The following is a 23,379-nucleotide window of genomic DNA, read 5'->3' on the forward strand; positions in this document are numbered from 1 at the left end:
ATTTGCACCTTTTCAGTCAAATAATAAGAAGTGCTGCATTGTGGAACATATCTCTGTCCTAGGAAAGAGGGCCCTCCGGTGTAATAATACTTACTGCATATACCATATGTTTCACCGAGTTTATTTTTACAAATTTTTCGAATCAGGTGCTTTTCACAAATTTAAGATCACACGAAAATATTAACTCTGATCATAACATGAATGCATCTCGTGTATGTAGGTACATTTGTCTGTCCACTACTGCCCCCCCCCCCCCACACACATTTGCAAATTTAACAGCTTGCGATATTGTTGGGAGGTCCCAAATCACAAAAATAAGACACGCTGTATAAATTTCATATACAGTATTAGTCTGATGCAGTATTTGTCTGTCTGGTTGGAACAAGGTTCATGAATACCTCGGAGAACTAGTCATAAAAATGGTTATTTGAAACATGGAGATATATCAAATTCATAAATTGAAATATTTTATACCACTAGCCCATCACTCAAAAGTAATGGCCATTTAACTGCAAGTTAATGGAAGTTTTTTAATTGCTTGCAGGGGTCTTGTTGAACTGTTCATTGCTATTTTGAGACAAGAAAAAAAAAATATTTGCACTGTATCATGTATTCTGCAGCTTGTAGTTACATAGCAATACAAGCATAACATACCTTTTTTACTGTTTCTGTTAGATATTGGGCTTGATATTTAAGAATTTAACTTCTACCTCATATGTAATAGAAACAAAGTATCTCAGGGAAAAAAGAATAGATAAATGAATACTAGTAGTAGAGGAGATAAATGAATAGTAGAGGAGAAAAAAAATGCTTGTTCGGCATGATGTAAGAGACACAATGACATCACTATGTATACAGTATGCATAGTGAGTCATCATTTTTGCAAAGAGGTGAGAGACCATTAATTATGAATATCATCTCATATTATTTTTGATGGTGGTTGTGGATTGATCTTGATGCTATAATGGATCCTTGTAGCCCTGACTGCCACTGTCAACCATCATAGGCGAGATTTTTTATGTTTCTTGTTTCCAAAATTGATAAAGCTGGAGAAGTATGTTTGACATCCACGGTGATGGATTGGATGTAGGGAAGTGAGGGGGAGGGATAGGAGGAGGAGGAGGAGGAGGAGGAGCATCCCATTCTCCCCTCCATCATACATCATCAAGAAATCCAGGAGTTTTACCCTGTTCAGACTGGGTGCATACATTCGTTGACTTCTTGGTGCTATAAAGTTTTTCTTGCTCACCTCCTGTTCAAACACTCAACACCATTTGAAATTTGAGCGAAAGTTCACCCCTTGAATTCAAGGAATACATTTGATTTGATTGTTCAATGTCATATGATTAGAGATGCCAGTTTAAAAAGTGCATTGAAGGAGCACTGCAAAACCAGTATGGAAGCATCTAGTAATTGAATTGAATTGAATTGAACTGAAATTAATTGAAGTGAACTGAATTCAATTCAATTTAATTCACTTCAATTCAATTCAATTCAATTCAATTCAATTCAATTCAATTCAATTCAATTCAATTCAATTCAATTCAATTCAATTCAATTCAATTCAATTCAATTCAATTCAATTCAATTCAATTCAATTCAATTCTATTCAATTCAATTTAATTTAATGTTTTATTGTCCACAAATACGGATCTGGAAATGTGCCTTCCACCAGTGTTACGTACAAGAGATAACACACAAATAACAGTTGTTTGAAGAACAACATTTATGCAAGTCATCGATTCAAAAAAAAAAAGATTCAACAAACAAAGATATTTTACTATGGTTGTTGAAGAAAATAAAAATAGTAATCATGATATTCGTAATACATGCTACATACATCTTACTTAATCATGTTTGCACTACCGATGCTCTTGAGATAACGCATGCACAGAACTAGTTGATGGTGTTGAATTCACATTGTCTTTTCATTGTGTTTCATTGCCTTTCAATCTTCAAGGCAAATTGAAATCAGTGATAACGAGGAGAGTTACTCTCCAATGGCATCCAAGAATTTAGGGATGTAGCCAAGTGTTTGAGTCAGTGTGAAAGGGGTATGTGCTGCTGTGTGAATGATGAGCACCACTCATCGGTTGAGACTGTCGCGTTTGGTCAGGTGTGTCACACCACTTCACACATCCTGTTTGCTCCTGTTTGCTGTTCTTATTCCCGTGTGTCAGGGCAGGAAATAGTTGAGAGCCACTGCAGGTAGAATACAACCCTTTACAGACACTGGTTCCTTGTGCCACAATGCACAGTGTCACTTCGTGAAATACAACAACAAAAATTGTGACATCTCGAAGAAATTACAAATATTTGATAGGGATGGCTTGGAATTTTCATTCGTTCCTTTTCCAAAGCATTGCATATCTCTCAAAATGTGTCACTTGTATGATATTCACTTTCTTTATGTATCATTTAACCTTAATTAGAGCACAATGTACAACATATGGTTACCTGTCATGAAGGGGTCTAGGGCAATTGCCCCCTGGGCGATTACCCTGGACCCTTCCCCTGGCCCTAATCCTAATCCTGAACCTAATCTTAACCCTGACCCAAACTCCTAACCATAAACCTAACCCTAACCGTAATCTTTACTCTAACCTTACCACTAACAAGTATTTAGCCGGAGGGTAATTGCCCTCTGGGGGTAATTGCCCGAATACGGTCATGAAGATAAGAAAAACATTGATCATCAGAAAACAAACAAAGCTTTGAAGAATTCACATTATGCAAATTTTGCCAGGGTAATTCCATCCTGATATTATGTTGCTTTGTATGGAAACAGAAATATTGAATATTAACTCAGTGAAAATTTTGGATGAAATCAGACATGTTTAAAAAAATATGTTGATGAATTGTAAAAGTCTAGATTCTGATTTTTCTGTTTTTATGTAGAGATCAGCATAATATCAGGATGTGATTTCCTTTTCAGTTTCAAAATATTGTACTTTGTCAGCAGAATGCATGTATGAATGCTCATGTCTTTACCACTACAGTACTTTACTGATAATTTCTTTGCTCTAATCTCCACTGTTTGTGGTCTTGTTCTTCCCCCAGTCTCTACAGGCCTGTGAGGCTATGAATGGCTGTCTACACTGTCTGGCCCAAGAGTACCCTCTGGTCAAGTTCTGCTCGGCCAGTGCAGCAGAGGTCCAGGCCAGCAGGTTGTTTGTAAGTAAGCTGGTCCAGCATCCATCTTTCAAACTAACTTCTTGCAATTTCACTCTGCCATTTTTTTGTTATCATCTTGGTTGATGAACACACAGCCCTAGTGTTATTTTTAGTTTGTTTGTTTGTTTGTTTGTTTTTTTGGTCTGTTTCTTTTCACTTAGTTAAGAACATTAACATTTCTAAATTGCAAGTTAAAAGTTATACCGTGCATGCAGTATATATGTCGGGCTGATTCATGATGATAAATTTTGTGATTTAGTGACCATAGACAGTCAATCTGTTTCAAAACATTGACCCCCTGAGCAGCTACTCAGTTCCAAGAACTGTGGTCAAGCTTGATCAGCTCTTGTTAGAGTCACCCACAAAGAATTCAAGCAGTACTTATAAAACTGGACTCTCACATGGTAACACCACGAACACTTCACACATACACACATCATCATGTAAACCCCGCACATTCAAACAACACTTCATCATTTCTTTGGTCACTTGAATTAACCCATTGAGGAGGAGTCCCGAGTAAACTCGGGCAGGTGTCTATGGGAAATGCATGTTGTAGCAAAATCAAACCGTCCTCAATGGATTAAACATGAACATAGAGTGGACTCACTTGAGTCACTTGGGAGCATTCAAACCAGACTCCCATGTTTAGGTGAACTGGTACTTAATCCACTCACCATAAATTTTTACTTAAGTTATTGGGTACCTATTTATACACCTTGGTAAAGTGTAAAAGTATGATGTGTAAGTTCAACATGTCTCACTCAAAAACATTTGTACCATGGTAGGACTGGAACCATGTGCCTTCAGCTTTAAAATGCAGCATGGATCCACTAGACCACAATACAAAACTGGGTGAAACAATAGCATTAGTATTTTATTTATGAGCAAATGTGGAGTTGAACAGATTTATAGGCAAAAGACTTGAGAGAGAGAAAAAGAGAGAAGGAAGTAAGACAGGCAGACAGACTGCAACAGCAAGATACTGTCTGGTACAGCAAGATACTGTCTGGTACAGACAAACAAAATGGAGCAGAGAACACACAAGGGACTAGAATTATGAGACAACGAGGGAGAGAGGAGTGACTTGGTGTGCAGATACTTGTAAGATTGTTGAGAAATAGGAGAGACAGAAGATGACAAGGGTAGAGCGGGAGGAGGAAGGGTTTGGGGATGGAGGAGGGGGGGGGGGAGGGAGGGTAAAAGCAGTTGATGAAGTCAGTGTTGTGGCCTGCAGTCATACACATACATTACTCTGTGGCACTCTAATAGAACTGTCACTTATAATTGGACCATCCCTTGTCAATGGGCACTGCTCATTAAACTTTACTGTACATAGCATCCTTGCATCTTGTGATAGTCCTCTTACCACACAGACTCCTTCATGTGAAAATAAGTCTTTGTCAGAGCAGCATGGGAATCTGTGCCTCTCTTGAACCATTGTACCAGTACACTTCCAAGTAAAAGCAAAGTCTGTAAAGGATTTGAGTTCATTACCTATTAGGTATAACATCTAACTCTTCTATCATGAGTGCTTTGTTTCTCTTGAAGTGGAGCTAGAATTTACTAAGTGATGTGATGATAGAATTCATGAATAAATTTGCAGACAGAAATTTGTGTAGATGTATTAGAAGCACCCACATTCTGTGATAGTAAATTACAGTGTCATGTACAAATACTGGACTGGTTCCATTTATCACAGCAGTGTCATGCTTTTAATGGGGATTCAATTGTATCATTGCCAAAGCTATTAGGATTATTCTGTAAAATCTGTTTTCATGTGACATGATAAATGTGCTCAGACAATGGACTCTTTAGCAGGGCTGCACACTGGCGCCGGTCCGACGGTCAAGACCGGCAAAAGTCACTGTCGGACCGGTAACTTTTCAGGAAATCCACAAGTTACCGGTCCGACATGACCAGTAAAAAAAAGCATTGGCGGGGTCAGTAGAAAGAAAAAGATCAGCCCCGATCAGGGAGAAACAGAATGCAAGATATCGCATTGTTCAACACGTTTTACGCAAGTTTTCGAATATGTCTACCGGTGCAATTTGTAAAGTAAACATACAATTGTATATTAGTTTTGAGCACTAGCAGTCGACCAGTTATTCGCGCTTGCTTGCGCATTGGCGCTGCTCACGCACTGCCATGCTATGCAATACATGCAAAGGATGTACGGTACAATGTAACTGTTGAAATGCATGGATTGTTTCCCCGATCCCATTTTGTTTGTTCGTTTGCTTGCGATCGGCGGTCATGCCAGACAAGAAGCATTGATAGAAGCGCACGCATTTCTGGGTCATTTTACTCATGATTTTTTTTTTTTTTTTTTTTTTTTTTTAACGCAAGATCGATCCGATCCCGGCTTCGCAGCTGTGTGGCAGTTGACATGTTAGAACTATTTTACTTGTGCCGATTTTTAGAAAAAGTAAAAATATATTCTATATTCAGCGATACAGTAAATGAATAATTATTTTCATTCGTTCAGAATGGTCTCATAATGAAGATAGGCGCGAAAAGGATCACGAAATCGGCCCTTGAAAAAAATGTAAAGAGATAATACAAGGGAGGAAAAAAAATCATGAAATCATCGCAGTCCCGCTTACATATTTCAGGTAGAAATCGTCCCAAAAAGGATCATGAATTCGGCCGCGTCGCACACCTTTCAAAAGCTCATACAAGTACGAAATGCGAAGAGATTATAGAGGAGAAAAAAATATAAGGACATATTAATTTGGTGCGTGCATCATAAAAGATTACAGCCGAATAACAATTCATGAAATCAACGCAAACCCGTTGAAATTTGAGGAAATAAATAGGCGCAAAAAAGATCTTGAATCCAGTCCTGCATGCCGTGTCGGTTATCAAAAACGCATGCACAAATGCAACGAGATTATCGGGAGAAAAATAAAGGACACATTTTTACCCTTCTGGTGCGTGCATTACAAAAGATTACATCCGAAGTAATTCATGAATTCGCCACAATCCCGCTGATATTTGAGGTAGAAATAGATCGTGAATTCGGCCGTGTCGTATACCTTAAATTTAACAACGCATGTACTAAATGGTAGGAGATTAGCGGGATAAAAATAATGTACACATTTTCAACCCCTTTTGGCGCTTGCATCATATAGATTACAGCCAAAGAGTAATTCATGAAATTATCGCAATCCCGTTGAAATTTGAGTAAACAATAATAGGCGCAAAAGAATCTCGAATTCGGCCCTGCGTGCAGTGTATAATTTTGAAAACGCATTCACAAATGTGAAGAGATTATCGGGAGAAAAATAAAGAACTTATTTTCAACCCTTCTGTCGCGTGTATCACAAAAGATTACAGCCGAAATAATTAATGAAATATCGCAATCCCGCTGATATTCGGTTGATGTAGAAATAGGCGCTAAAAGGACCGTGAATTCGGCCGTGTCGTATAGGCCTACCTTTTAAGAACGCATGTATACGATATGTGAAGAGATTATTGGGAGAAAAATACAGGACACATTTTCAACTCGTTTTGGCGCGTGCATCATAAAGATTATAGCCGAATAATAATTCATAAAATCATCGCAATCCCGTTGAAGTTTGAGGAGACAATAGGTGCAAAAAGAATTATGATTTTTGGTCGTGGCGTATATCTTTTAAGAACGCATTTACGAAATGCGAAGAGAAAAAAATAAAGGACACATTTTCAACCCATATTGGCGCGTTCATCATAAAAGATTACAGCCGAAGTAATTCATGAAATCATCGCAATCCCGCTGATATCTGAGGTAGAAATAGACGCAAAAAGGATCGTGAATTCGGCCGTGTCGTATACCTTTATGTATACGAAACGCGAAGAGATTATGGGGAGAAAAATAAAGAACGCATTTTCAACCATTCTAGCTGGTGCGTGGATCACAAAAGATTACACCCGAAGTAATTCATGAAATCGTCACAATTCCGCTGATATTTGAGGTAGAAATAGGCGCAAAAAGTATCATGAATTCGGCGGTGTGGAACATCTTTTAAGAACGCACTTACGAATTCGAAGAGTTTATCGGGAGAAGATAAAAGGACATATTTTCAACCCCTTTTGGCGCGTGAATCATAAAAGATTACAGCCGAAATAATTATGAAATCGTCACAATCCCGCTGATATTTGAGGTAGAAATAGGTGCAAAAAGTATCATGAATTCGGCTGTGTGGTACACATACATCTTTTATGAACGCACTTACGAAATTCGAAGAGTTTATCGGGAAAAAATAAAGGACACATTTTCAACCCCTTTTGGCGCGTTCATCATGAAAGAATACAACCGAAGTTATTCATGAAATCATCGCAATCCCGCTGATATTTTGAGGTAGAAATAGGCGCAAAAAGGATCGTGAATTCGGCCGTGTCGTATATCTTTATGTAAGAGATTGTAGGGAGAAAAATAAAGAATGCATTTTCAACCATTTTAGCTGGTGCGTGCATGAGATCACAAAAAGTTACACCCGAAGTAATTCATGAAATTGCCACAATTCCGCTGATAATTTGTTTGAGGTAGAAATAGGCGCAAAAAGTATCATGAATTCGGCGGTGTGGAACATCTTTTAAGAACGCACTTACGAAATTCGAAGAGTTTATCGGGAAAAAATAAAAGGACACATTTTCAACCCCTTTTGGCGCGTGAATCATAAAAGATTACAGCCGAAGTAATTCATGAAATCGTCACAATCCCGCTGATATTTGAGGTAGAAATATAGGCGCACAAAGTATCATGAATTCGGCGGTGTGGAACATCTTTTAAGAACGCACTTACGAAATTCGAAGAGTTTATCGGGAAAAAAATAAAAGGACACATTTTCAACCCCTTTTGGCGCGTGAATCATAAAAGATTACAGGCGAAGTAATTCATGAAATCGTCACAATCCCGCTGATATTTGAGGTAGAAATATAGGCGCAAAAAGTATCATGAATTCGGCGGTGTGGAACATCTTTTAAGAACGCATTTACGAAATTCGAAGAGTTTATCGGGAAAAAATAAAAGGACACATTTTCAACCCCTTTTGGCGCGTGAATCATAAAATATTACAGCCGAAGTAATTCATGAAATCGTCACAATCCCGCTGATATTTGAGGTAGAAATATAGGCGCAAAAAGTATCATGAATTCGGCGGTGTGGAACATCTTTTAAGAACGCACTTACGAAATTCGAAGAGTTTATCGGGAAAAAATAAAGGACACATTTTCAACCCCTTTTGGCGCATGAATCATAAAAGAATACAGCCGAAGTAATTCATGAAATCGTCACAATCCCGCTGATATTTGAGGTAAAAATAGGCGCAAAAAGTATCATGAATTCGGCCGTGTGGTACATCTTTTAAGAACGCACTTACGAAATTCGAAGAGTTTATATCGGCAAAAAAATAAAGGACACATTTTCACCCCTTTTGGCGCGTGCATCATAAAATGTTACAGCCGAAGTAATTCATGAAATCGTCACAATCCCGCTGATATTTGAGGTAGAAATGGGCGCAAAGAGGATTGCGAATTCGGCCCTGCATGTCGTGTACCTTTCAGAACGCATGCACAAATGCGAAGAGAGTGTCGAAAGAAAAATAAAGAACCCCTTGTAGCTCGTGCATCAGAAAATATCACAGCTAAAATAATTCATTAAATCACGGTTATGCAGCAAGTTCGTGCGCCGATGTTTAGAAAAAGTCACAAACGCATGATACAATCTGATTTTTTTTTTCATTATCATTTTACACTGTAATTCACGAACAAACATTCTATTTTTTTTTTCTCATTTTTTTTTTATTTCTTGTGCAATAAATAATTCAAGTTTAAAAAGACATTAATCAGTAAAATGTACATGGGGGGGGGGGGTACGTCCATAAAAACAAGAAAATAAGTTTGCAAGTAATTTAATGTTTTTTTATGTTGCCGTTGTTGACCGGTAAGTTTTCTGTTCGGACCGGTAAAAAATGGTAAAATGGGGCATCTACCGGTCCGACAGAGACATGTCGGACCGGCAGAAAAAATGGGTTAGTGTGCAGCCCTGTCTTTACTGTAATTATCATAAATCAAACTGAATGAGAAGAAATACCAAAGTTATTAGAATGGTAGAGAGAGAGAATGCACACAAACATGTTTCTTGATATTTTAGCCTCGGTCCATCTCTCACAAATGTTCACTTTGTAGACGTCTATCCTCCTGTCTCTGGATACATGAATTTCTTATTATGACAAATGGGAGATTTGGTCAAGTATTATCTTCAACTTCAGTGGATAAGAGATAATTTTTTCTTCCTTTATTGTGGAGAAGGGATGTACAAAGTGATATTTCACCCCATCATGTGTTCATTGTCCATCCTAATCTCACCCATCTGCATGTGCAGGTTGTTTTAAGCTTGGAGCCTTGGGCTAGTGTGAGAGTTTGAAGACATTGATAGAGCAGCATGTGATGGGTTTGGACTATACAAAAGCAAGGATGAACTTCTTGAAGCTATTTTCTGTCTGGTTATTTATTCTTTGTCTCCCAAAACAATGTGACCTAAAACAATGTGACCCAAAACAGAGTGACCCATAACAATGTTATTGGACACAATGTTACCCAAATTGATATGACCCAAAACAATGTTACCTAAGGCAAGGTAATATCTACAAATAATTCATGTGATGGTTTATGTAACAAATTTATTGCACAATGCAGCATATTCAATGAACCAGTCAAGCTTTCTGTCTGTTATTACTATGCATCCATGGAATTCACTTCTTTCTTTTTTTTTTTTTTTATAATATGCATGTATTATGCGTCTTTGAGTCGAAGATCATCACACGAGCACATTGCAGTAAGTGATATGAACTGTAAATGTTCTCAAATTGTCATATTAAACTGTTTATTCCAAGTTTCTTATATCCCATAGAGCCAGGTTTTAGTAGGCTGTAGGTTATGCCACAGTGAACCTGTTTATGTATAGAAGGCCTCATACCTATAATTTTCTGCACATATCAGGTACTGTTTGTATGGCATAAATTTTTGAAGTGTAATTTTTCACTGATTCGGAACTTCCCAACAATTTTGCATGTGGTTAAATTTGCGCTTGTGAAGTACAAGTAATAACCAGAGAAATGTACATGTATGTATGCATGGCACATTCATGTTGAGATCAGCTACCTACAAAGTAGTTAAATTCACTGGTAGCACCAGACTTGAGAAATTTCACAAAAGTAGTAACCTCTCGAAATGTATGGCATATAAAGGATACTAGGCATAAATGCTGAGGGCAAACTTAAAAATAAGGGTAAAAGAATACACACACAAATGCACACACACACACACACACACAGAGCGTAGTACCCCTCACCTGTATAAAAATATGTGAGTCTCATACATAGGCAGTCTTAGTGCAGCAAAGTGTAGTGACCTCTGAAAAAAATTGAGTCTATCAGAATTGTGTAATTATTTTGTTAAATATGACATTGAAAATTATGAATTTGGGAACACACTGAAAATTTCAACAAACACTTTCATGTATTATTTTTGTACATGGTGATCATTGTTCTACTTGTTGGATTGTTAGACAATAAAGAGTAGCCACATACTATTCATATGGCAAATTACTGTCATCAGACAAAGTTTTACTGGAAGATTGGGAAGGCCCACTTATAGAAAAAGAAAAACAACCTTGGAAGATTTTGGAAAGCTTGCTGAAAGATAACTGAAAAGCTTTGATAATATACATTATTACCACCAAACAAGATTGGTATACAACTCCATGAATATACAAAAAAAAAAATAATATTTTGAGTATCATGACTCCAGTGTCCATCAAATTTTCACTATACCACTGCTCTCTACCGTTCTGTATGTTTAAAGTCACTTTCCCTTGACAAGGAAGTCCCCTTTAAGAGTAGGGAGAGCATGTTATGACAGTGCCTATTAGTCAGGATCAAATATTCCGAGGGGAGAGAGACTTCAATAAATTGATTGCTGTATGGATATTGTCTGCCAGGTATCATTTCATCCACAGTGTAATATATCGTGTACACAGCCTGCATATCACATTTATTTCCACATGGATCCACAATGAATAATGACTCACATCATCTATATGTGGCCAGTATATGGCACCTTTATTGCAAAAGCCTTATTTCTACTACATCCTTTGGGTCTTGTGATGGGAAGCATGCATATTGTGACTTATGAAATATTGATGCAGTTGAGATAATCACAACAATCAATCCATAAAGCATACTATTCAGTTTTTACATGATAAATGGTTTCTTTTTTTTTTTTGTTATTGCACGGCCAGTAGTGAAATATACCTTAAAGCTCCAGTATCCTGATGATACTTGATATGCTTTATAGCCCCTGTATCAGTAGGATATCAAATATGTCATAAGGATGTGAAATATGTTTTATAGCACCAATATCATACGAGTCTGAACCCAAGTATCATAACTCATAAGGATGTCAACTACATAGTGGCATAATTTATATATTCTGAACAATGCAGTGCATGTTTATGTACAGTAGACAAGCAAATTCTATAATAGAATTAGGAGGCACTGCCAGCAGTCACATACATTCAAACAAAGGGATAATTAAAGCTGGAATGTTAAACAGGTAGGAGTGGTTTACATGATAATATTTTTTTCAGTAATCTTATACAATAATAATAATAATGTGTGTTATCTCCATGTTATTATTTTTTCAATATTTGGTTGCTGGTTTGTTTGTTGTTGTTTTTTGTTGTTGTTGTTTTTTTTTTTTTTTTTGGGGGGGGGGAAGGGGGAGGTTGGGAGGCTGTTCATTGCTCTTGCTTATTTGTAAAGGAGACACAAAATTTGCTTTAGTATGTACAGTGGTTATCTAAACCCTTTTTATGCCTTTAACCCGTTGAGGACGGACTGATTTTGCTGCAACATGCATTTTCAAGTCTACTCAGGACTCGTCCTCAACGGGTTAAGCATTCAAAAGAAAGGAGAGAGAAAATCCCTACTACTTTCCATCACAGATTGCCAGGTGGTTTGATCCAATATTTGACTGTATGCTACTTTGATGTCGAGTGACATTTATAGATCTCATTGGCCGTAATGTAGGCAAACTCTCTAAATATTGGTATTATGTACACATATCCAGCTGTGTGGATGTCTTTCTTTTGATTCAGCTGTGTGGGTGTATTTTTGTGTGGACGTCTTCTTGAGTTATTTCAGTACAAAATTTCAACATACCCACACATGGTATTCCTCGGCAATTTCCATTTGGGAGTATGTCTGCCTCTCCTTGATGTTTCGTATAATTTTGGGTTTCCTACTGATTAAACTAAACAAACCTTATGAGAAATGCTGGAAATTCAAACTTTAAAGCCACATTACATTGAGTACTGTATACGCCATATATTTCGCGAGTCTAAATTTTCGGGAATCTGGAATTCCCAACGATTTCGTGAGTTGTTAAATTCGCTTTGTGTAGTCCTGTACTGAACAGAGAAATGTACACATATACATCACATCCACATCTGGATCAGAGTCAATATTTTTGTGTGTCTTTAATTTCGCGAAATGAGAACAGAGAAATGTACACATATACATCACATCCACATCTGGATCAGAGTCAATATTTTTGTGTGTCTTTAATTTCGCGAAATTCGCAAAAATAACAACCTCGCAAATATTCAGCATATACAGTATGTGCCAGGAATATATTGAATATTTTTGTTGTCAAGAGAAAGCTGTTACAATGCCAATTCCTCACTCTTGCTTGATTTCTGGAAAAAGGAGCTGGTCTGTGCCTGAGATCTACCACTATTTCCTCCTGTGCCATGTTGAGTTAGTCTTTAATATGGTGTGTGTCACATTAGCAATGAGAACACTGCAAACAGTATGTGGTGATGTCCAATGTATTCAAGGGCTCCCATCCATTCTGCTACAAAGTCTCAGAACTTTGCCGCACCACTCTGCCTGATGCCCCCATAGTTTGCCATCACAGTGGACTGTGAACTCTGAGAACCTTGTCTCACAACTTGCTCTCTATTTTTTTTTCTGTCTTGGAGGATGAAATTTTCAGTCCCCACTAAAAATGAACCTGATTGTTTTTATTAACAGAATAGATTTTCATCCTTGACATAGATGAACAACATCTGAGACGAAGAAAGACAACAGCAATGTTCTCATACCAATAATGTTATTTTGAGGGTGTGGGTGGATATATGCATAATGTTTGTATCATCCAATGCATTATGTACAAATGTTGCCTGTATTCAATATTTAATACCTAGACTATTCCATCAAGGGACTCATTCATGCATTCATGATTATTGCCTTGACATTCTCTTTCCTGTGATATATCTGTCTATATATCCCTCACTCCCAGCACCACATATTTCACATAAAGATTGCAGCACAAACTCCATCCAATCAGTTCAAAAGTGTCTGATGTCAATGAAAGCCATCGATCAAAGGAAAAAGATCCACCAGGCCTTGTCATGACACCCTTTGGTTCAAACTCAAAGTATTCTCCTGCAGCTTCTTATTTTAAGACGTATGAAGGAGAAAGGTCACGCTGTCATATAAAAAGTGCTGAATTTCACGTATTGCCCAAGGACGAAACCCCAGGAAGGTTCAAAGATTAATATTGTAAAAGAGCGAAGCAAGTAAAAACATCTCACTGCTTTCTGCCGAGTTTTATTTCTTAGGGGAGAATAAGTTTTGACGGGAGCCGTGGGAGAAGCAGATCGTGTCCCGGGGTAATGCAGCATAGGGGTTCATCTCAGATGGAGCGTGAATGGATGGAGGGTAGATATGAGTGGTGTATGATGGAGGAGTCTGCATCTAAAGGGGGGGGGGGGGAGGAAAGGGAGGAAGGGGAAGAGGGGAGAAGGAAGAGACTTTGAATTTAAATTATAAAATGAAATTTGAATTGAAGGTATTTTATTGAAGAACATCCATGGCAGCCTGCAGGCTGAATTGTGGACATTTATTCATGAAACCAATTTGAATACAATGAAATGGTTACAAAACAGAAAGAGGGGAATCAAAAGGAGGCGGAGAAGGAAAGAAAGAGGAGAGGTAAGAAAAGGAGGAGGAAGATCGAGGAAAAGGAGGAGAAGGAGGAGGAAGTGGAGGAGGAGGTGAGAAGGAGGAAGAGAGAAGATGAGCTGTTGGAGGAAGAGAAGGAGGAGGAGGCTCCTATAGGGAGAGTGTGGGATCAAGCCTTCATGGTAGGGTTAACCCATTGAGGATGGGCTGATTTTGCCACAACACACATTTCCCTTATAGACATTTGCCCGAGTATACTCGGGACTCGTCGTCAACGGATTAAGATTTTCTTATAGCACAAAAGATATTGAATAATTATTTGCATGATTCTAAAATAAGGGGTACATGCTTTCTTCACGATGGAAGCTCAGTCGAGCCAAACCAGCTATAGAATGTGCAGGGTGGAAGGAAAGGGCAGTTATGGACAAACAAATAGAAAAATAATGAATTATCACATACATAGGTATCTGATGGATATGCTACCATATGAGTCAGATATAACATCAGTTGAGTAATGTAAAGATGCTAATTACCTGGTGCTAATTATCCATACCTCATCAGACATTATGTCTGTTGAAAAACCCAAACATACTAATTATATGGTGGTAATTATCGGTACCTTATGAAAAATGCACCAGGTTTTCATTACCAACAGCTATTTCCCTTCTTGCAAGGTTTCCTGTTTATAGCAGACTTTATTTTTACAATTCAATTCTAAAACTTCAAATGCAAATACCAGTACAGTATTTATGTGTCTGATACACAGTGTACTCAATTGGCAAGTGAGGTAGCCTGTTTTGGGGTTCAATGTACTGATGTACCTGTTCTCTAATTCATGAATTGTGAACAACAATATTCATCTTGGTGATGCTATTATGTCTATTGTACACATATGTTTCCTCTGCAATACACACACACACAAAAATGTTAGAGCTCTGAAAAAAGACATAAACAGAAAGAGGGAGAAGGATGGTGGAGAAAGAGGGAGGATAGAGCAGAAATGGGTTACCACAATTGCTTTGCGTTCATTGCATTGATGATATTGGTTTGTTTTTTATGCCTTCGCCACGAAGTGTCGCCAGAGGCATTATGTTCTCGGGTTGCCCCTCCGTCCGTCCGTCCATAATCAATTTTGTGGACAGGGACTAAGAAACCATTTATGGTATCCTAATGAAACTTGGCATATAATATGTATGAGTGGGCAAAGTTATGCCTATCAACTTTTGGGTGCACATGCTCAAGGTCAAATGCCAAGGTCAAATGCTCAAAATGTCACTATTTCTGCCATATCTATGCAATGCCTGAAGGTATTTTCTTGAAACTTAGTGTATACATGTACTACCAGGTACCCAATAAAGACTCTCTAGAGAGAGCTATAAGGTCAAAGGTCAAGTGAATGTGTTAAAATTTCACTCTTTTTCTCCATGTCTCGGAAATGGTTCAAGGTATCTTCATGGAACTTGATACATATGCATGTACTGACTGGCATTGATTATCTTGGGAATCTTAGGGTCATATCATAGCCATTCATCCAATTAATCCTGGTTCAAGGAAAGTGAACAATCATTACATTTGTGACAAAAATATCATTTTAATATTTTCCCAGTTATGTGAAACTGTTTTCATGCATTGTTAAGACGTAATATAGACCTATTGGGAGAACCATGCATTATGGTGGAGTCGTAACAGTCGCCATAGTGACATTTCTAGTTGTTTTTGTTTGTAAGCAGAAATGAATAGGATTGTTTGTATGAGATGATAGTCTTTGATTGTTAGTAAATGGAGAAATGCCTCAGACGCATGTCATGTGATTATCTTGTGCAAGAAAAAAAAATGTCAAATGTATTAATATGTATGTTTGTTTTAATCTACAGTAGATGTCAAATTTGTGTTGGAAAATCATATACTAGTATTGGTATCATACAATGTGATACTCTTATTCCAAAAGTAGTAATTTGATGTGCCAAAAAGATGCCATTTCAGATGATTTAATGATAATGAAACATTCTTAATTCTTAGTGTTTGGTGTTCCTTATGGTAGATTGTCACTGGTAAATTTCTTTTATGTATCTTTTTCTGTCTTGACAGTCTTTATTAATTCTTTGATAGCTATTAAAAGTCACCTTTGAAGGCATGATAATTAATTGATACTGTTATTGCCTTTCATTTCATTATTTCTGGTCCAGTGGAGTCAATACCAGCAGTGATTTGTTGCATATTATTACTTCTGGTTAAAGTAGCAAACTATGGGGGAGGGGAGGGGGTTGAGTTTGACAAATTGCAAGCCCTGCTCCTAACTGAGTTGTTTGATACATCTCATTCCTCCCACAGACTGAGAAGGGGCTACCAGCACTGCTAGTCTACAAAGGAGGACAGCTGATTGGCAACTTTGTCCGCGTCTCGGATCAATTTGGTGACGACTTCTACGCCACAGAAGTGGAGTGCTTCTTACAAGAGTGAGTACAATGTACCTCGTGTGTCAATCACCATCCTGGCCCCACCCACTCTCACCGCCTACTTGTCGTTAGATTGCCTAATGGCTGCAGCTCGCTTTGATTCCCTACTTCACATTGACAACTCTGCTCTTTGACTGTAATATGTCATCCTAATGAGATGAGAATAGATTTCTTTTTGCTCTGACAGGGGAGATGTTAGATGATAGGTAATAAGAGATAATATAGTGGGTTTTCTCTCTCTTTGTCTGTCTGTCTGTCTGTTTCCTTATTCTATTTCTCTCTATGTGAACAAAGACAAGGCAGTATGAAATGTCATGCAGAGAAATGACACACAGTTTTAGGATGTTCTTCACTTCTCCCTGATAACCTTTGATGATGCAAAAGTAAAGTTTCAGGTGCCTTATTGTCAAGTATACTCTCTGTTTGGGTTGATGAAACAGTTCTATGACATTATTCTCCTGCGACAAATGCTCCCATGAAATATCTGCACACTGAGCCAAACAGAAATTCTATCCACACACATAACCCTAACCCTTATCATAATCATCACATCAAACTCAACTGAAGACCGTATTAAAATCCTAACCCTAACTCTAAGTCCTTGGAGAAAATAAGATGAACAATTGTTGTGTCACCGATGAAACAAAGCAGAGAAGTTTTTTATTCACCTCCAGGCTGTGGTGAGGTACATTGATCACATACTTTCAGGGGAAAAAAATCCACATCTGACCCAGGAAGAAATATGCCACATATCTTAACTTTCAGCTGACTGTGAAATGTATATGCCAGTGGTAGCAGGTGTACCAGTGTTGACATATTGATTTTGCAGACAAAGTCAATGGGAATTGATTTTATGGAGAACGACAGAAAACAGTTCCATTTCCTTTATCTTACTTGTCATGCAGAAGGCTTCTTGCTCAGATAGAAAGATATAGTGTCTCATCAGAAGTTTATTTCTCATGATGATTTCTAATCATTCTCTTGTGGTTAATAGATAATAATTTGCTCACATCATGCTACATTTTTCACAATTTCTGACATGCCAAAAATGGTATTAAGTGTAATTGTTTATCATCTTGGGTGATGACTCCTAATAGTATGTGCATGTAGGGATATTTTTTCCCTCATTATTCAACAGTGTTGGAATTGTGCAATGTGCTATAAATCTAATCGTGTGATCTGTGTAAAAATTTTCCACATATGATGATACATGTAACCTTTCCTGAGGAAAAAAAAATAATGATAGTGTTAATTTACACCATCCCCTTTTATCCTCTTTTTATTTGATGGAAATATTGATGATTTCCAAAGAGCTAGTCCAAGATGAGCATATAAGTACACGTCTGTATAATGCTCATCTCATAAACTCATTTACAGAATGCATTTTCTTTTCTTTTTTGAGGGGGGTTTTGAGGAATTGGACAGGCTGAGAATGATCACTGAGTCATGCAACCATAGCATGATTTACGACATCAACATTTTTCTTTCCTTCCTGATTTTCTGAAAATGACAGAAACTTAACTACTCTGCAGGGAATACTGTGAGTGTCACAAGCATAGGAGACTTCACAAACCAAAGCATTCATTTCTACTTCACTGTGTTTTATGATGATTCAATGTGACTTTGAGATTTGTGCATTTTTCCTCCATGCTCTAATCTAAACTTGATAGAAGAAGGGACAAAAATGGATCTTAGTATTCATAATTTTCAGTGTAAGATTATAAATCTTGATGGTGTTGACTTATGCAGTGCTGTACAAAAAAAAAAAAAAAAAAAATCAATCTTATTGAACACACAGAAATGTAATTTGCTTAGCATAACAATTTTTCCTAGCAAACAACTTTACCACATGAGTGCGCTTAGCATATGTTATCCAATATGTCCATGAAGGAAAGTCAGAGACATCATGAAGAATGGAGGGAAGAGGTCAAGAATAATTCTGAATTTCCTTTAACCTCAGCTGAGTTCCCCCAAGATATAGGAGCTGTTGAAAGGAAGCCTGTGAAGTATACATCAAATTAGAAACGTTGATTGGTCTGCAAGTAATGGCTCACTACGGGGAGTCTATCCGCCATCCCAATAGACACAGATGAATCTAATGTGTGACTTGGGGCCCACATGGCAGGCTAGATGTGGAATTGAGGAGGACCTGTGTGTCGGCGTTACCTCCAAATATTCTGATTACCTTGTCATCAGCTACGCTCTCTTGGCTATTATCTCCTCTCAAATAATGCATATGCTTTTACTCTTTTTTTTTTCCCCTGTGATCTCCAACAGTCAGCTGAATGGATTTACAGAGACATACTAGGTGTAGTCCTTGAATTTCGTGATAGTAAAGAATGCTAATGAATTATTTCCACTCATGGTAATGTGCTATCCATTACTCCAGATAGATTTGGTGTCATGCACTTTAATTTGAAAAAGGCACATAAGTGCAGAATCACTGTTATGGGCATGGAAACTCTAAGTGAATTTTTGTTCCCCCCCCCCCCCCCATAAAGGGGTGCTTGTTGTAGTTGGGCAAGGCAAGTTTGTATACTTGTGTGGGTTTGCACCAGAATTTAACAAATCCAGTGCAGTTTTTCTATTGGCTATCAAATAACCAAAGACATGGTAATACACACATCTTTGGATTATTTGTGTAGGATAGCCTTACAGAAATGAACTGGCAGAAAGTCCTCCATAGTAATCATATTCCTTTTCCTGTTTATTTCTGCCGTGAGTATATGAGATTGTAAGATATGACATACATGACTGTATCACTCACTTGCACAGTTTTGAGAGAAAATGCTGTACAGAAAAAAAAAGTAAGTTGATTACAGGCAAAGACAGAAACCCTGCAAAGAATTTAAATTCCCCCTCTTTCCTCCCCCCCCCCCCTCCCTTCACTAATCACAAGACTGATAAATCAACTTAGTTCATATCAGCACAGGTAGTCCACAGGGTAAATAAAAGACATACAAACATTCCAATGAGCGCAACTTCCATTATGCAAGATGCAATAAATATATAACACGTGGGGGAATCAACAATAGGCCATAATGGCCTTTCAAAGGCTGATCCCTGACAATTAAAAATGGTACAATTGTTAATAACGATCACATAATAAAACATTACAGAATACATTGGACTATAGAGATGACAAAAACATTACGATAAACAAGTGATTAGGCAAGCAATATATCTAACTCATTCATGCGTGTGTCAAACAAGATTACTGAATCAAAAGAAATTCTTTATACTTTCTTTTAAAGGATGAAAGACTAATGGTACATTTAATGTTGTCTGGTAAGTTATTCCACAAAAGAGGACCAGCATACCTTATAGTACGTCTAGAAGCATTGTATTTATAAAATGGGATATAACTTATTACTTTGACGAGTACTGTATACAACTCGAGTATTGTTTACAATGGAGCAGTTGTCTAAAAATTTTGGCAAGATATTGTTGATATAAGAATATGCAAATGTGCAGATAATGAATTTGTTAATTTCATACACTGATAATAATTTTAGTTTTTTAAACAAGGGCCCTGTGTGGGTTTGGGGCTGCGAATGGGTAATAATTCTTATTGCACATTTTTGTAAAACATAATTATGGTTCAAAAGAGATTTAGCACAGTTTCCCAAGATGGTAATGCAATACATTAAATGAGGCAAGATCATGGTATGATATAAACTTTTATATCAGAAGGAACTATTGCACAGGTACTGGTGATATCATTGCCAGAGATAAATAGTCCTGAAGACTTTGAGAGGTGTCATTGTAGGATTTTATGATTGGTAGATATTAAATGCTAAATGTAAAATAACAGCTTAGCATCTTCCGTGCCTGTTGGAGCCTGTTCAAAAAGTCTAGTGCTGTAGGAGTCTTGCTTGGCAGACTATGACACCAAATCTGTGGATTTTATTCGTTTTGAGGCCCATTATCCCACTTTGGTGTGCTTTATTACACATTACCTGGCTCCGTCGAGTTACTTTAATCTCCTGCCCATCTCTCTCTATCTCCCTCCTTCTATCTTTCTCCAACCTGTCCATCTATCTATCAACCTACCCATCTCTCTCTCTCTCTCTCTCTATTGATCTATCACCTAATTACTATCCTCTTCCTTTTATGTCTTTTGTTGCTGTTGTTTCTTCTAACTCATTTATGTTATATCTATGACATTATTACACATTTATATGACTGCCTAGCCCAAATGGCCTGATGGGATTTTCACCATGTACACTTTCACACAGGAAATCTGAGTACCCCTGTCATACTGAGCTCAAATTTTAGCAGACTTTGACTGGTTGTAGCCTATAAAGTCATCATTTACCCATAATGCCCTTTCAACCACATAGGATGTGTGTGCCAGACTAAAGTTAAAAAGGTACTGTCTGGCAAGGATCTCTTTTTGCTCTGTGACAGATACGAGAACACCAGTCTTAAACATGTATCGTGACTATTTTTATCTAAAAAATTCCTACCAACTCCACGAAGGGACAACAACTTTGTGCAATTTGCAAGGTTCACACTCTGTAACAATACATCACTCAATGCAATAGATGTAACACAGAGCAATAGGAACATAATGCTAGTCCCGCATGCACCCAGTCACCACTCCCATGCATGATGATATACTGTAGGTCATCTAACCAGACTATGTGTGCATGTGTGCAACTGATGCTACGCTATTTTTCAAGAGTGGACCCGCTGATTTAGGAGCAATGAATGTGGCATGTACACTTGTCATCGAAAAGCCCAGACAAAAGTCGTGCATGGAATTTAAATATACTCAAAAAATTCCATAAATGGCATTAATTATTACCTCTGTTAAGGAAGAAGGTTATGTTTTTGCTGGCATCAGTTTGTTTGTCTGTTTGCAAACAAAAAGTTGCAAATGGATTTCGATGAAACTTACAGAAAAAGTTGATGATGACACAAGGAACAGATGATTAAATTTTGGTGTTGATCCGGGAATTCCTATGGATTTTTCATCTTTTTGCTGATAGGGTCAGTGAAGTTGGGAGTTCAAGCTGAGCGTATTTAAACGTGCACTAAAGTGCGTGGTCTGCTCAAGGCGACACTGCACAGCAGGAATTGTTAAGATGATGATGTAAACAATATGATTTTATATTGGGATATTGGACGATATTCAGCATGTGTGTATGGGTGGAAATGAGCTGCTTGGTGGAGGTCTGTACTTCGTGAGTGCTTTTCAAGTTTCATAGTTTTCTCTTCATAGAAATCATAGGAGGATGTCAAAGAACACAATCATAGGTTTGTCATCTAGTTTTTCAAACAATAAATGCTAAGTTGTCTTCTTTACTGCTTTTTCCATATAAAATGAAATTTCTTCCATTTCCATTATATCATTGTTACTTCCATTTCCATTATATCATTGTTATAAAAATAAATTGTAAATCTACAATTTGGTGAACAGCCTAAACTGCTGCAAAATTCTGCTTGTTCTTGATACTCATTGGAATCTAAAAAAAAAAAAAACCACTTGTCATGCATACAAAATGATAGGTACATGAACATGCCATTAGATGTTAAACGTTTACAAGCAAAAAATGAATAATATTCATGCTTGATCCACATACCTACATGATTCTGGCCCTTTTGTGTGTGTGTGTGTGCACAAGGACTTAGAGATTTCTAATGGTGTAACAAAATTTTCCAGTCGGAATCAGATTTAGAACAGAGAGAAGTTCTGATAGATAAATTTGATAGAGAATTCAGGCTTGTTCCTCTCAAACTCTGATTTAGAAAACTTAACAACTTTCAAGTTTTTGGTCACCTTTGGATAAAAAAGATGCAATGACCCTGAAATGCTAATTTACTTCTTGTGTAATAGGGATTTTTTTTTTTTTTTTTTGAAGATGGATCCTGGTTATATTTTAGGTCCGATGGTTTAAGATAGTCTTTGACACTCTCACCACTGATTACCATCTCTAGTATCGTATCTATAAATCTAGGTCTGTTGTAACATATTCTCTTGCATCATTGAATGTATTTTGCTCCATCAGTGACTTCATATAGGAATAAATGTCTGTACAGTGCTTCTATCATTCCACTGGATGTCTATGAGTGGAGGTCATCCTCCAAGCTAGAATGATGCATATGACGCTAGTATCATCACCACATATCTACAGATGTTGAGATTAAACATCCACCTCCAAAAACGTGTTTGACATGCTCTTTGGAGTAGGGACATCGATTTCAATCAGCTCTGCCTATTTTGTGCATGTTTATTTAGCAACTCCTCTCTCCTTTTTTTTTAGTGCGGATAGCTATAAACACCATCCATGTGTACATTTCAGAGACTCTAGGGAGTTGATTTATGCTATTTTTTAGCACACAATTTCCCGTTTCACTACCTTCCATCAATATTTAGCCTTGTTATACAACTTTGTAGAATAATGACACAGAAATTCAGTTCACCTAGATTTGGAAATAACCATTCCTTTTGGTATTCAAAGATGATAAATTACATGCACGCATCTTAGATGCATAAATTCAGACATTGCAAAATTCTGAAGCAATAGTCAACTACAGGAAGCATACCTGTGACTGTTTTTGGACGACACAATCGTTTTTATGGATTTTTTTATGGGTTTTTTTTTTTAGTCAAGTAAGAACAACACCAGTTTCAGGCTGCAGTTGGTTGACTTAATTCATATTCAAAGCAATTATTGTGATGCTTCATCCAGACAGTCAGAAAGACAGTGCTTCTATTTTTGAGTAATTCC

The 23,379-nt window shown here is 37.4% G+C and overlaps 1 protein-coding gene across 1 annotated transcript in view; it reads left to right on the forward strand.

The window, feature by feature from the left end:
- Positions 1–23,379, forward strand: part of LOC140238608 (phosducin-like protein) — a 44,632-nt gene that overhangs the window by 15,591 nt on the left and 5,662 nt on the right. Inside the window, exons 5-6 of the mRNA XM_072318512.1 lie at positions 3,061–3,174; positions 16,518–16,642. Coding sequence (XP_072174613.1) covers positions 3,061–3,174; positions 16,518–16,642 — 239 coding nt within the window. The remainder of the gene's footprint in view (positions 1–3,060; positions 3,175–16,517; positions 16,643–23,379) is intronic.

Source organism: Diadema setosum, chromosome 2, assembly GCF_964275005.1.
Source record: "Diadema setosum chromosome 2, eeDiaSeto1, whole genome shotgun sequence".
Lineage (NCBI taxonomy): Eukaryota > Metazoa > Echinodermata > Echinoidea > Diadematoida > Diadematidae > Diadema > Diadema setosum.